Source organism: Dromiciops gliroides, chromosome 4 (genome assembly GCF_019393635.1).
Source record: "Dromiciops gliroides isolate mDroGli1 chromosome 4, mDroGli1.pri, whole genome shotgun sequence".
Lineage (NCBI taxonomy): Eukaryota > Metazoa > Chordata > Mammalia > Microbiotheria > Microbiotheriidae > Dromiciops > Dromiciops gliroides.
In genome coordinates, this window is record NC_057864.1 from 387,030,115 (window position 1) to 387,046,895 (window position 16,781).

The 16,781-nt window shown below is 33.4% G+C and overlaps 1 protein-coding gene across 4 annotated transcripts in view; it reads left to right on the forward strand.

Annotated features, from left to right (window-relative positions):
* STXBP5 (syntaxin binding protein 5) overlaps positions 1 to 16,781 on the forward strand; it is a 196,271-nt gene that overhangs the window by 54,142 nt on the left and 125,348 nt on the right. For all 4 annotated transcript variants that reach the window (XM_043999574.1, XM_043999576.1, XM_043999575.1 and 1 more), the window contains exons 7-8: positions 2,574 to 2,657; positions 9,693 to 9,816. In XM_043999574.1, the coding sequence (XP_043855509.1) occupies positions 2,574 to 2,657; positions 9,693 to 9,816 (208 nt within the window). The remainder of the gene's footprint in view (positions 1 to 2,573; positions 2,658 to 9,692; positions 9,817 to 16,781) is intronic.

Below are 16,781 nucleotides of genomic sequence, written 5' to 3' on the forward strand. Positions count from 1 at the left end.
ACAATTTAGAATACAGCTCCATTGATGACCTTGCTGTTCCTTATATACTATACTCCATCTCTAGTCTCAGTGACTTTACACTGACTGTCTTTATTCCTGGAATGTTCTGCCCTCTCTGTTCTGCCTCTTATTTTCCCTGACTTCCTGTAAGACTCAGTTCAGATCTCATTTTCTGCAGAAGACTTTTGTGATTCTTCCTCCCTCTTTACTTCCTAATCCTTGTAGTGCTTTTCCCTCTTGGACTTCCTTTCATCCACTCTACAAATATCTTATATGTACCTAGTTATGTATGTGTTCTCTACCCCTACTTGATTGTAAATTCCTTGAGGGCAGGGATGGTTTTTGCCCTTTTTTGTATCCTTAGCACTTAGCACAGCGCCTTTGTACGTAGTAAGTCCTTACTAAATGTTTTTGACTACTTGAGCTGAAATGTAAGTCCAGCAAACATTTATGGAATACCTTATACAGATTTCACCAAGTTAGAGTATATGTTGATTTAATTTGGAGGGTCCTAGCAAGTTCTTAGAATTTCTCTGTTTCCTCATCTTCTGTCACAAATGTTAATATATAAATAGTAATCATCTTCATGGTGGCCTTTTTGCAAATGCTTATCTTGAGTGCTACAGCACAAAATGATAAAATTTTCCATGAAATTATATTTCTTGTTGCCTTTGAATGCACAGTAAAACCAGCTCTTCCAATTCTTTTATTTTGTTCCTCAGGGAGTAATTGTGAGCTATTTTTACTTAAGTGCAACTTTTTTATCTGGTCAAGATTGATAAAATTTATTTCTTCCGTTAGTATGTACACTCACAAGACAAGGAATTCATGTTTAGAGTACTAAAAACTAAATTAATATTCAAAGACAGTGTGAAAACTGAGTCTTTGTCCATGCCCCCTCTTCTGACACTACCACAGTCAGTTTGGAAGCAGAAGGGAATCATATAGGACTGAAGTGCATTTTGTAATTTTCTTTTTTTCTAGGTTGAATTTTTCCCTACAGCTATCAATAAATCCTCATTTCCTAGAGTAAATCAATTTCATACTGTTCTGTCTTCATAATAAAAGAATGATTTTAGGTCAATAATATCCAAAAGTAATGAAAGTGTTAATGTCTTATTAAATGTACATCAAAAGCATTCAAAACATTATTTTAAGCTCTTTGAGTAAAAGGATCATATCTATTATTTAGTATTTTATTGAAATATATTACTTTTTCATAATTTAAATGAATATTCATTTACTTCCTTGAGTATTTATTATTTTTTTAAGAATTATGTATTGTATTGAGAAACTCATTACCCAACATTCCCTTCCTCAGTTTCTGTGGTGGCTCTATACTTAATTTTTAAAAATAACCAAAATATCCGTGAGAGGGAAATAGACATGAAGAATATTTGAACCCTTGAATAGGTAATGCACAAATGCACACATCTCCTGTAGAAAAGTATTATGAGCCAATGAAGTATTAGAATTCTTTGTACTCTTTGACATATTTTTCAAAATATCTTGTTAGTGATTTTTATGCATTATTGAGGTGCTTTTAAAAGAAAATATTTACTTGCTATTCTAATCCTTAGACCTGACATTTAGTAATAGAGTCCTGCCTTATCATTATTATGAAATGTTGGTATCAAATGACCAAGGTACTTGGAGGGGTTGAAGAAAAGGAATATAAGAGAAGGCAGATTTTACCAGGAGGCTTATGGAATTTTACATTGTTCAATAAAATGTTTGATTATCATATATTAAGCACACACCCAAAATTTTGACTTTATTTCTAATGAAGAGCCTTTCCAAATTTCTTAGAACTCTGGTGCTTACTGAACTTTGTCCCCATTCCAAGATTCTATAAAAGCCCATAGCTTTTCAGTTCTAAATTAAGCATGTACTGAATAAAAAAGAATTAAAAAAATACATTTTGAAATATACTTTGAGTTATATTCAGAGTCTCAATTTTGTATTACATTTGTTATAGTATAGTTATAAGGGAAAGATAAAATACAGTTTTATCAGGTTGTAGTCTTTTTTGAACCAGAATTTTCTCCTGTGTTTTCCAGTAGAACCTTGTACAAGTAACATAATTGGTCTGAGCTATTAAATATCTGCCACTAAATTTATATTAAACATGATAACACATAAAAGACTTTGCATTGGTTTAGGGGGAAAAAGACATTATGGTCATTCAGTGTGATAGGGATTAAAAAGAATTAACAGTATGTAATGACAAAAAACTATTCTAGCAAACTGAAAATGTACTTCTTAGGTTCAACTTTGTGGTCATTTTTGTGATATTTAGAGTAATACTTTAAAGAAAAGTAACTATAATGTTTATTGAAAGTGTCTAATTCCCCCAAACCTAAATATTTATTTAAATGAAATATTCACAGTTGACCTATGTGCCTGATAACCAGAGATAAAATGGTTCAATGATTTTAGAAGTTATTATTTCAGAGCAAATGAGAGAACACAGAATTAAGGTGCCTGTTTCTACTAAAACATTTACTTTTTGATGATGAATATTACATCTAAATGACAGTGTTCCTTTTGATAATGGACTTCTTTTATTATAGCTTTTGATTGGCTTCGAGTCTGGAACAGTAGCATTATGGGACCTCAAATCAAAGAAAGCAGATTATAGATACACACATGATGAGGTGAGTCTCTTTAATTAAAAATCAAATTATTTTGCTAATGTTTTACTTTTCACTGCTTAAATAATACTGAGTAAGATCCCCCTAGTACTTAAACTAATTTGTGTTTAAAAATTGAGCATTAGTTCTTTCCCTTATTTGAAGAGATGGGAGACTCTGTGGAATCTTTCATGTACTCTAAAATTTAGTTGGTGTATTGGTCATTTTTGCTGAGCTGCTTTTTTCATTTCCTTTTTATCTTTTATTGTAAGAGAGGGAAGGTTGCTAGTTGAGGATTGAGGTGTTCAAAGTTATATAACCAAAGATACAAATGATTTTTTTAGAAATATTGTAAAACAAATCGAGCACTTAAAAAAAATTGGTTAGCTTTTTCAGGCCATGGAATACATTTAAACAATAACATATTAGATAACCATTTAAGTTAATTGATTTTCCAAGGATTACATTAATGTGAACACTGAAAAAATTTCCCTCAGTTTTTAGAATTGATATTTTTACTTGAATATGATGCTGAAAGTAAATATTTGTACATATATACACTCTTATGTGTACATATACACATATGTATATATAATATATAAAAATTAACACAACCATACATATTTACTTTTGTCAGCATGTGTATTCAAAAAGGTAGAGAGCTTTATAAGGGTTATAGGAAAATGAAATAATGTATATGTGCCATATAGGCCATATTTGGAATATTAATTATTAGTAGTATTTGCTTAAAGACTAATAATTCTAAGGGGAAAATTAATATACCTGTATGAAATAATTATTATTTGAGGTTTGCTTAATACTTTCCCCCCTATCCAGAAGTCCCCTTCTTGTCCCCCACCCGATCTTCTGCTTGTAGTAGCTCAGTTAACTTCTTTCTTTACTTGGAAGATTGAGACTATCCTCTAATAGGAGTCCATTCAACTCCTGTCTCCCTTCTCAACATTATCAACTTTTTAGGGGAGTGTTAGCTTTGTTGACTTTGTTTACCTATTTATACTGATCTTTTTCCTTCCTGTTTTCTCTAGGATCTTTCTCCAGCTATTATCCACTGTTTTTCTTGCATCTTTAGTCTCTCTCTTTCGCATTAGCTTACAGATTGTCTTCCAAATCCTAAAAAATCCCAAACCTTCCCGTCTAACCCTTTTTATCTGACTGCTCAAGATACTGACCTATTTCTTTTTTACTATTCACTGCCAGTCTTAACTGTATGTGTAGCTAGTACCTTACTCTGCTTCTACACTCATCTCACCCTTTGCGATCTGGGTTTAGTTCCAAGCTTTCTACTGAAATTGTTCTTGTATTGTCACCAATGGCTATTGATCAAATCTGATGGTCCCTTTTCAAACTTTATGCTAATTTATCTTCTCCATTTTTTTAGATATTTTTTCTTCTTGGCTTCAGAGACAAGAGGAAAGAGTACTTTTTTGGTTCTCTTTCTCGCCTTTGTTTCCTTTCTTGCTCCTCCTTGTCTTTTTTTTTTTTTTCCACAAATGTGTGTTCTTTCTTTCACATCTTTTTCTTCTCCTTTGTTCCCACTGCCACTATTCTAGTATAGGCTCTTATTAACCTCACCCTTGATGATTTTAGTAGTCTCCTAACATTTTCCTCTTCTTCCTCCTTCAACCCATGTTTTACCTTGCTGCCAGATTAATTTTTATTATGTATAGATCTGGCCAATAAATGTTTTTAAAATAAATAAAGTCAATAAATATCAATGATAAAATGGCCCTCTTCACTATAAAGTGGTAGAACCATCTGGCACTAGGCATGGGAAAGTCAGAAAAAAAAAATGGGTAACACGGAATTGCTTTCTAAATTTAGGAAAGAGTAAGAGCACCTAGCTAATCTAGACCATGTGAACTTTACATCCTCAGTGATGTTAGATATGTCAGGTTTGATTATGAACCATTGATAGTGATCCTTTAAAGATTATGGAGTACTGAAGAAGTACCTGTGTGAAAGGTTTAATAGAAACAAATTAGTGTCTGTTAGATGCATCCTTACATATGCTGAGGAACTAAAAGGAGCACCAGCTTTCATCTGAAAAAGAATAATAAGCAGATAATTGAGGCAAGGCCAGGACACTGACATGAATATGAACATTTACCTACATAGCAATAAAGATCTGGACTCACATGACCATATGAAGTTCCTTTTTGGCTCTGCAATAATGACTTTATTTGTGATGCTTTCTTTTTATTTTTTTTCCAATAATTTAGAACTTTAAAAAAATCCCTTATATTAAAAAGTGAAGCTTGTACAATTCTTTCCATATCCATTTTAAAGTTACTTTTCCTAAATTAGGACTTCAGTTTTTTTGTGACTTGAGCTTAGGCCCAAAACAAATGATTTACCTTTACAATAAATCTAAGTCCATTTGAATTGGGTTCTTTTTGTTTAAAATTAATGATTGTAGCTAGACAAACTAATAATTTGCTCTTAGATATTGACAGAATTGATATTTTAATTATGTTTTGAGCTACTTGGATTTGAATAATAAAGAACACAGGTATAAGACCATCCTTTTAATTTGGGCTGCCCTAAGGTAACACAGTCAAGTGAAGGCTATTGTATTCTTTTTTATAAAAAGTAATAACCATTTTTATTTATAGTTTTGGGTTCCAATTTTTATCCCTCCTTGCCTCCCTCCCCTTGCCCCTTCCTGAGGTGGCAAGCAATCAGATATAGGTTATACATGTACAATTATGTAAAACATTACTGTATTAGTGATTTTGTATAAGAAAACTTGAATAAAAGAAAAACAATGAAAGTGAAAAATAGCATGCTTCAGTCTGTGTTCAATCAGTAACAGTTCTTTCTTTGGAGGTGGATATTATGTTTCATCAATAGTCTTTGGGATCGTTTTGGATCATTGTATTGTTGAGAATAGTTAATCTTTCACAGTTCTTCATCAAACAATATTGCTGTCTCTTTGTACATTGCTCTCTTGGTTCTGCTCTCTTTATTATACATCAATTCATATAGTTCTTTCCAGGCCACTCTGAAATCATCCTACTTGTCTTTTCTTATAGCACAATAATATTCCATCACCATCATATACCACAGCTTGTTTAGCCATTCCCCAATTGATGGGCATTCCTTTAGGTTATTGTATTTTTAAAAATTTTATATTCAAGGTACTTCCTTGTATATCATAAGGTCATCACACATCGTAAGACTTTAATCATGAGATACTAATCTTCTGATGTTCAAGCATTAGGTAGCAGAAAAAGCAGCATAGTTATTTTTTTTTAAAACTCTTATTTATACACTGATTATTTATAACAGAAATTGACAAATTATGTCCCGAGGGCCAAAGGCTAAATTCAGTGCAGCTTGTTTTTATATGGATCAGTGAGCTGAGAATATTTTCATTTTTTAAATGCAATGAAACTTTAAAAATGTAAAAACCATTTTTAGCTCATAGGATATATAAAAACTTTAGAAACTTAGCAGATAGTAAGAGCACTTAGCTACACTTTAAAGTTCAACTCATCTAGTTCTAATGTGATGATAGATCTGTCAGATTTGATTAGTGAACTATTTTCAGTTGCTAGGACAGATTTGGACCATGAACCATCATTTGCTTACCCCTAATTTATAGGAAAGTTCATGATTTCAGAAATGCAAATAATTGTCTTGTTTATAACTTAAGCCCATTCTTCCTTACAACTGTTATATAATGTTAGCTATCATTATTATCATTATCACCATTATTGAGATACTCCATGATTGTTCTGGGCCCCCTTCTTTTCTTTTTACCTTCTCAAAGTGATCTTATCAACTCCTATGGGTTGTTACTACTATATATATGAATTCCAGATCTGTGTACCCATTCCTAGTCTCTCTCTTGAACTCCACTTCTGAATTATCAACTGTCTATGAAATCTCCCAACTGTATATCCCATGGGCATATCAAACTCAACTTGTCCAAAAGAACTCATTGTCTTTCCCTCTCAAAAATACTCCTTTCAAACTTACCTATTCCTGTAAAGATACCACTATCCCTCCAGTCTCTCTGGTTTGCAACTTCTGAGTTATCCTCAGCTCTATCATTTCTTTCACCCTTTCTCCCATTGCCAAGTCTTGTCATTTTTCTCTTCACAACATTTCTTACTGTAGGCCTCTTCTCTTCAGTCATAAGGCCACCACCTTCAGCCCTCTCTCTTGGAATATTGCAGTAGTCTCCTAATATTTCTCCATGCTTCCGGTCCCTTCCCTTTCTAATCCATCCTCTACGCAGATGCCAAAGTGATTTTTCATAATTACAGATCTGATCATATTGTGTCTTGCTCAATAAAGTCCAGTGGTTCTAGGATAAAATACAAACTATTATATTTATCTTTTGCAAGCTAGCCCCAACATATCTTTCCAGCATCATATACTTTATTCCCCTTTAATGTAAGGGTCACTCCAAACTCATATCTTATCCAAACTCATATCTTATCCCTTTCCCCCCTTTTAAAAATTAACATTTTATTTTTTTATTGTGAACTTAAACCATAAAAAAATGATTTCAATATACACAGCAGAAGACAAAACAGGATTGTATATGATACAGCAGATCTTCATTTCATATCACTTGCTACTTAAAAAAAAAGTATATAATTTCCACCCATTACTTTCAGAACTCTTCTGCTTGTCTGTCCATCCTTCAAAACTTGCTTCTTTTATTCTCTGTGCATTTTAAAAAATGTTTCATGGCCCTTTTTTTTTGTGGCATCCCTATTGCTTATCTTGCTCTAGCTGCTTTCCTCCTCCAACCCTCAGTAAAAAACAAATGACAGGAAAATTTTTTTTAAAGAAAAAAACATAATTAGGGAAAATGAATACACGTAATGACCATCTTCAAAACTGTATATCTTTGTGCCTTAAATTGCTTCCTCATCACGAGGCTGGAAATATTCTTCATCATTGGTTCTCTGGAGACAAGGAAAGTAACAAAATATAGTAGTATAGGGAAGAAGTCTAGATTTGAAGTATGAAGAGATAAGTTCAGGTCCCAAATCTAACCCAAGTCCAAGGCTTAACCTTCTGCCATCTGTCATCTTATTGGAGAGTGAAATGAACCCTGAACTTGGGTTAGATTTGAGACTTGAGCTCACCTCTTCATACTTCAAATCTAGACTTCTTCCCTATACCACTATATTCTGTTACTTTTGTTGTTTACAGTCTTCCAAATGCTAACTTTTTTCTCTTTTCTCAGATGTTATGCCTCATATCTTGGCTTCATTTTTCTGACCTGGCATATTCTTCCTTTGTTCCCCACTCGGGCTGCCCTATCTACCTTCTACCTCTTTCCTTTTTATATCTTTCCCACTACCTAAGTATGTTTTTTTTTTTCCTTTTGGTTGCTCACTTTTGTTCATAATCTGGTGCTCTCCTAGCTCTACAGCTGGCAGCAATTAGCATAGACAGCATTTGCATCTTACACATATTGATACAGTTTTTTAGTACACAGTCTGGACAAAGGTGCTATATTTGTTTGTAAAAGAAAGTATTGGAATGAAGATTTTTTTTTCTTTTTTTCTTTTTGGGGCAATGAAGGTTAAGTGACTTGCTCAAGGTTACACAGCTAGTAAGTGTCAAGTGTCTGAGGACCTATTTGAACTCAGATCCTCCTGAATCCAGGGCTGGTTCTTTATCCAGTGTGCCACGTAGCTGTCCCCTCAAGGAGCTTCTTAATAGACTCTATTTTGGGGGGCAGGTAGGGGGCACAGTAGATAAAACACTGGCCCTGGATTCAGGAGGATCTGAATTCAAATAGGCCTCAGATTCTTGACACTTACTAGCTGTGTGACCCTAGGCAAATCACTTAACCCTCATTGCCCCTTTCCCCCCCAAAAAAGCTCCTTGACAGGAGGGATTATTTCATTCTTTGTCTTTGTATCCCCAGCATCTGGCATAGTGCCTGGCACTTCAGAGGTATTTAATAAATGCTTGATGATTGGTAGATTTGAAAGATGATAGGGAATCATAGAAAATAATTAAACACTTGATGATTTCTATATAAAGTACCTCATTCAGGATTTAACTCCTTCAAATATTTAATGACAGATATTTCTATCTCTATTGCCCTGAACATTTCTGGGCATTCCCACTGAGTGGTATGTTTTTCAAGAATGCTCAATAATTTTTAATACTACCCGAAAGAAAAAGAAGAAAAGCTTAAGTTTTCTTTTTTGGAAAATAAATGCTGCTACAATTTTCATTTTGTTTTTTGTTTTTTCTTATGCTTTTCTCCATTTTATTCTGATTCTTCTTTCACAAAGTGACTAATATGGAAATATGTTTCACATGATTATACATTAAAAAAAGACAATAAGTAATGTTTTCCAGAGTATAATAGAAATGAAACTTTGAGTAGTTATTTTATTTCCTGTTAATAGAACTCAAGAATTGGCTGCATATATAGAAAAGAAGAAGGAAGATGAAATACATTTAATTTTGTGGCATAAGCAGTAGCTTAAACCCCGTATTTTCTTGATGAAATAAAAAAATACATTGTTCAGTAGATTTTAGATTTTAATTATGCTGTGGTAATGCTTTTTATAAAGTTAAATATTTCCATAAAAGCTGCTTAGAAAGTGCTTATTTTCAGGGATGTAAATGGAAATTAGTATCTATTTTTAAATGAGTTTACTGATGCTTTTAAGTGTAAAGCACTTTATAAACCTTAATGCACTATAAAAGTGAACTATCATGTTGATAAAGTATTATATATATATATATATATATATATGTATGTGTGCATGTGTGTGTGTGTGTGGGTATGTATGTATATCTACATATATCATGAGCGTAATGTTTTCATCATGTTTATTGGAAAATAAAAAAGGGCAAAAATTATTTTCAAATGTAATCTTATTTTTCTGACTTAATTTATTAAGGCTTAATCTTGTATACATAGTGATTTGAGGATATTCTAAAACTCTAAAATATCATTTACAAAGAATATCTTAGTTTTTAATTAAATTTTAATTAAATTTAATAAAATTTTTTAAAAATGAACTCTTTCTTCTTCCCTACTCTACATAGGCCATACACTCAGTTGCCTGGCACCATGAAGGAAAACAATTCATTTGTAGTCATTCAGATGGCACTTTGACAATATGGAATGTAAAGTCTCCCACCAAGCCTGTACAAACAATTACTCCACATGGTAAGGATACTTTAGATTTAATACTTACTGTATTGTGACAGGTTTTTTTTGTACAATCTCCTTATTTCAAGGTGCACTGAAATGTTTTTGACATGCATATATGCTTTTATATTTTAACAACCCCAAAAGAAACATTACAAATTCATTTTGTTAATTATGATTATACATTTTTAATCAACTGGTGCTTTTTTCTGCCAAAGATTTATGAATTTAAACTTTGGAAGGCTGAGGAAAAAAAATATCTTTTATTAAGGAATCATTTTTTGAGAACTTCCTTTCTCCAGTTGTCCCAATGGATGAGCAAATAGTTTATCTCTCTGGACCTCAATTTCCTCATTTATAAAATGAATGAGTTGGAATACATGAATATGAATATACCTAGCATATATTAATTTTTTTGTGACCATGACTTTTGGCATAGGAGCTGGATCTGTGATTTCACTATTAAAGTGAACTATTTCATTGTACCATTGTATAGTTCAGTACTTTTGCAATCTATGCAGTTAGAGAGTTGCCTAGAGCTGGGAGATGTTAAGTGACTTGCCTAGGGTCGCACAGCCAATATGAATGTTCTAGTAGTCCTTCCTGGCTTATAGCCTTATAGGCTGGCTCTCTAACTACTGTGCCATGTTACAGCTCAGGAACCTATGACCATTTAAAAGAAAAAGCTTTACACTTTCCTTGCTATGACATACATGTGAGTCAGTAAGTACTTTTTAAGCATCTTTAAAAATGTTATATAGTCCATTTTTTCCAACAGTGTATTAAGTTAATGATTGTTGCTTGAAGGTTTCATATTTACAGTATTATCAGTTAAATTAACATTTGTAGATAATTCATACACTGATTTTTAGTTGCTACTTATGTGCCGCAACTCTCCCATCATTCCCCTCTTCTGCCACTACTACCACAGAAGCAGCTGTGCAGAACTGGGGGTCATTTTAAAATACAAATATAAGTCTATATTAAATACTTGGAGCATTATGAAAGAAATTATATATTGAAATCATTTAAAAATAGGTAAAAGGGAAGTTGGAGTTTTTAAATGTAGTTTTCTTTTGGCTTCTATTAATACTGAATTATGTGCGTGTTTGTTTTAATGTGTGTGCATGCAAAGGCATCACAATAAGGAAATTTAAGAAATAAATAAAGGGTGGCTTTTATTTTCTGAAGCAACAGGGTCTTTTCTTGCAGTGGTTGATTAATAATATTTTTGAGCAACATGATATGCAGTACAGATTGCTAACATTTTATAGCAGTAGTTATCATTTAGAAATTAATTTTACATATTCTGCAATTAAATTTAATAGTATATTCAGAAGATATTTCCCTTTGGTAGAGATTTCACCTTGCCATCATTCACTAAGCATATTTTCTTCTTGCCACCATCTTCCAGTAGAGGGAGTTTTGTGTCTAGATGCCAGAGCAGTAAACCCAGTTGCTTACATAGTAAGTCTTGAAGTGTTGCTGATATCTCTAGCAAGGTTTGGGTTTTGCCCACTTCAGAGAAGCCAGGGAGGCCAGAGCCACAAAACAGCAGCAGCAGTGGCTAGTTCATATTAAGGAATTTTTGTCTTATTTCTAAATCTACAAGAAAATGAACCACAGAAACATCATGCCATAGTGATAGAGTGCTGGGCTTGACTTTAGGAGGACTTGAGTTAAAACCCCCAAACCAACATTTAGCTGTGTGTGCTTGGGCAAAATCAAATAACCTTGCTGAACCTTATCAGGAAAGTGGGATTGATAATAGTACCTGCAGTACTTACTTCACAGTATTGTTGTAAGGCTTGAATGACTATGCAAAGTGCTGTGTAAACCTTAAAGCACATGATAAATATTACCTATTGTTATTAAGCCAGTAGAAGTGAATTGGTCTTCATCTAGTTGCCTGAAATCTATCTGCAAAAAGAAGAATAGATAATATCTTATTGACTTGCCTAAGTGAAAATTTCATCTTTCAAAACATGCAGAAACCAATAAGGGTAAATTGTATCCTGGATTTGATTCTTACTAATGGGGGAGAATTGGTTTCTGGGATAGAAATGTGAACCTGGAGGGAAGTAACCACTCTGTTTTATAGTTTGTGATAGATGAGAGGAAATCTGGGCATGATGCACTGTAGGATTTTGGGAAAGCAGATTTCCAAAAGGGTTTAGAGGAAAAGATAGGTAGACTCATATGTACTAAAATTTTAAATGGGAAACCAGACTATATTTGAGATGCTCAAGAATGAAATTTTGAAGACACAAAGGGAAACAGTTCCACTGAGGAAGAATGGAATTTGGGAGGGTTGGAGGGGGTGATGCATAAGGTTTCCTAAAATGAGGCAAATCAGCCAAGGTTGGAAACAGAGCAGATTAGAGCTTCCAGACCAGTCAGTGTGGAGAACTGGGCCTAAGAGTGTAACCATGGTACTTCCAGCCTCGGTGAGATAGGAAGACCCAGTCATAAAAAATAATATAAAAAGAAGTTATGCCAGACTAACCTTATTCCTGTTTTTATCCAGTTTACTGAACTATTGGGTACAGAAGATTTTGTGGAGATATTTTAACAAAGATTTTCATAAGGTACCTCATACTATTCTCATACTACTAGATATAGTTTAGATAAAACAGTTAAAGGGATTAAAAATGTTTGAATGGCTAGACTCAGAATAGTTGTGAATGGATTCGATATCATCATGAAAGAAGATCTTCATCAGAATGCTCCGGGGACCTGTCATTGCCTGTGTTCTATTTAACATTATTTTCAGTCACTTAAAAGGCATGTAAAACATGCTCATTAAATTTGCAGATGATACAGAGCTGGAAGGGTTAGCTAACACTGGAAAATACAATCAGGATCCAAGAAGATGTTTGTAGGTTAGAGCAGAGGACTGAAGCTAGTAAGATAAAATCCAGTAAAAGGACAGGTGTAAAGTATTACATCTGGGTAAATAAAAATGATACAAGTACACGATGAAAGAGGCATGATTACATTGCAGTTCACTGATTTTTCTTTTTTAAAAGAACTGTACTTGAAATAGCATTGCCGAAGATCTTCATTAGTGTGGTAAGGAAAACTAAATTGTCATCTCATTTGTTTTGGTGTGAAACACTGGAAACATCCTAACTCCAAGCATTATGTCTCATAATATTGGATGATAGATACATTGTATTTAAGTGGAATTACAACTTCACTTATATTCTATTATTATTTTCCTATTTAAAAAAATAAGCTAGTATTTATATAGTGCTTTCAAGTTTGCAAAGTGCTTTATGTTTCATTGTGTTCTCACTGAGACTAAGAGGCTATGTGACTTGTCCAGGGTCACAAAGCCAATAAGTATCTGAGACAGGATTTCAACTCAGGTCTTTCTGATTCCAGATTCAGGGCTCTACCCTCTAGACACCTAGCTACCCAAACTTTCAAATTCAGGGTTGTAAAACTTTTTCCCCCCTCCTTATCTGAAGTCTTAAAGTTGATTATGTTCAGTGAGTATAAGGAAAAAGCAACCAGGTCCTAACACAATACTTCCAGCAAGCTGAAGATGTGTGAGTCAGTAATTGCTGGCATTCAGTCCTATCCATTCTTGCTTCCTAATTACATCAGCATTTTTTCTGGGGAAACTACTATTTTATCTGAGAAGAGGGCATACCAGAATTTTCCAGCTTTGTTCTACTTCCACTGGATCCAAGTTAGCCTATCAGCCCAGAAATTTCCATGGAGGCAACCTTAGGGGTTGTAACCTTACTATTTGCCTATTGGGAATTCCTGTTCTAATTTTCATGAAGTGAAAGTAAACACAACTTAATCGAATTTTCTTCTTTACTGATATAGCATAACCTTAAAGGATTAAAATGACACCTAGTGGTAAAGCCTGGTAGTCTTTTTAAAAATTTTGGTCTTTTTCTGTAAGAAATCACTAGAGTACTGCTAATCTGTGGATTCATTGTGGCAACTGTTCAGTGTTAAATTTCATGTTCAAAGACTCCACTGTCTTAGAAATGCATACTGTTGTTCAAAAGGAAAGATTGGTCAAGTGGTTGATTGCCATTGTGTCACCATTCCTTAGATAAGTAACTCAAAAACACATAAACTACAGGTTGTCATTAGGGTCATTTTCAAGAATGAAGAACTTTCTATATATGTAAGAAGTTGATTTCTAAAACTTAGAACAGTTTCTTGCCTCTTCAGAAATTCAAGTAGATTGGTATACTTATGTTATTGCTATGCCTGAAGTTCTTATTGACCCTCTTGTATTAGAGGGATTTTGTTGCATAGGGGCTGGAGAGCCAACCTCAAAGCCAAGGAACCTCATTTTAAGTTTCACTTCTGACTCATACTGTCTATGTTACTCTGGGCAAATCACTTAATCTCATTTATCAATTATAGAGAAAGTGAATTTGTAGAGGTGATTTCTTTACCTAGAGTTCCTATTATCAATGAAATTAGAGGTCCTTTCTCTTTACTAAGTTACTTGACATATCATAAATCTCTCCCTTCTCTCCCCTTTCTAAACAATTATGACAAACATTTCTTTACATGGAATATTTAAAATTAATCTGCCTAGTGAATCACAGCGCAACAACGTTAAATGCCTAGACACTCCCGAATATTATATTAGTAACTAATTTTCTAATAAGATTCTAGATATCACTTTGAGCTATTTATTTTTCCCTGGAAGACCTGAAACTGGAAAAATAAGGGGCTTCCCGAATTTAAGACTCTTTTTTTCTAGAATTGCCTTCAAAAATTATCCCATTATTAACCCATCAAAGGATAATCCCTAAAAGACTATCCCACAAAATGATAGAATGGAAAGGGAGTTGTGATATCCAAAGTAAGTCAATTAACTACTATCATTTTCAATTTCCATATCTTTAGAAAGAGGGTGTGGAATTAAATTGTGCTTAAAGTTCCTTATAACTGTTAATTTCAAAGTCCTTTTTGGAGGAAACAGCAATTTATCCCTCATGTAGAATCATTTATAGAATTCCTGTTGTGTAAAGAATTGCATTAGAGGTTTAGGGGCTAGAGAAGGAAAGGGGAAGATAAAGAATAGAAGGGATGTTGAGTTTGAAAGAGAACACTATGTATGAAATACTCTTATAATAATTAGAACTCTTAGGCACTACTCCTTTCCCTTCTCTTATAAATAAGGAACCTGATGCTCAGAGAGTGGAAGGAAAGTGGACCAGGTCACATCTATAATAGAGTTCAAACCCCAAACGCTTGACTTCAAATCCAAAGGTTTTTCATAGCTCAAACATTTATCATATATCTACTATGTTCCAGTTTCCTCTCTCTCTCTTCTCTTTTCTCTGAGCTCTATTAGACCTGTGGAGTCTTAACTAGAGTGCTGTTGCCCTGTTCTCTTACCTTGAACCCCCAGGCAAAAGAATTATGTCAAGTAGCATACTCATAGCTGAAAAATAATATAACACAAACTAATTCTTACATTGTCAAGAAGCAGAATAGTGATTGGTAAGCTGAATTCAAGAAAGCTTTTTGGAGCAGGTAACTTATGTTTTGAGGGAGCTTACTGGGAGAGAAGAAGGAGTACCTGATAAGGATGTGCTAGTACACACAGACACATGAAGATTGGGATAAGCAAGGTATTTGCAAGAAGCAGTTAACCAATCAGTTTGACTGGAGCAGAATATGAAAAAATTTTGTTAATTTATGACTTAAGAGATATATTGGAGAAGTACATGGGATATGTCATAGCAAAGGGGACAACAGTATATCAATATGTTTCTTTAAGCCAGTCATAACATCAGGTGACATTTTAAAATGTCTTGCCTTAATTTTTTCTTTCTTTCCCCTGTGTCTTCTTTGTAATACAATTCTTTAAGGAAAAAACAAACCTGAAGGTATATGATGTAATGTATTTCTCTAAACCCAATTCCTTCTGTGCTGATTAACAGTGTTCTTTCTTATCCAAGTATTTTATTATTGGATTTGTCACATATTTGTGAATTTTTTCCATGTTTGTTTATTTTTATATAAACTTTAAAATTTCTATTATTAAACATTTTTCTCCCTTCTCCCTTCCCCCTGCTCACTGAAAAGAAATTTTAAAACAAAGCAAAGAAAGAAGGAATATCAAAGTTGAAAGGAAGAGCATTTTCTGTATTATCATAAGCATAGTAAAATAATACAAATTGACACTTTGGCCATGTCCAAAAATGTATTTCTCACTCTGCATATTAATTTACTGTGTCACCATCATGAGGTGAGCAGCATTCTTCTTTATCACTCCTGGAATCATGGTTGATCATTTAGTTGAATAGAGTTCTTAAGTCTTTCAGAATTGTTTTTACAATTTTAATGTTATGTCATAAATTGTTTTTCTGGTTTGCTCATTTCACTCAGCATTATTTCATGCACATATTCCTAGGTCTCCCTGAAGCTCTTTTCAGTACAATAGTACTCTATTATATTCATATGCCATAATTTGTTCTGCTATTTCCCAGTTGAAAGATACCTTCTTAATTTTTAATTCTTTGACAAAAGGAGTTAGAATAAACATTTTTATACATAAAAGAATTCTTTTCTTTTTTGGTCTTTTTGGGGTGTATGCCTAGTAATCATATCAGTGGGCCAAAGGGCATATACTGTTTAATAATTTGTTAGGCATAATTTCAAACTTCTTTCCAGAATATTTGGGCCAATTTACATCACCACCACCACCATCAGTGTGCCTAATTATCCACAGCTCCTCAAAAATTTGTCTTTTTAAAAAAATTGTTATGTTTGACAGTAAGGATCCCCTCAGATTTGCTTTAATTTGCATTTTCATAATTATGAATTTTGAGCATTTTTATATATTTATTGATAGCTTGGATTTATTCCTTTGCATATTGCCTGTTCACATCCTTAGAGCATTTATCAGTTGGGGAAGGACGATTTATTCTTATAAATTTAAATCAGTTCCTTATATATCTTGGAAATGAGACCTTTATCAGATAAACTTGCTG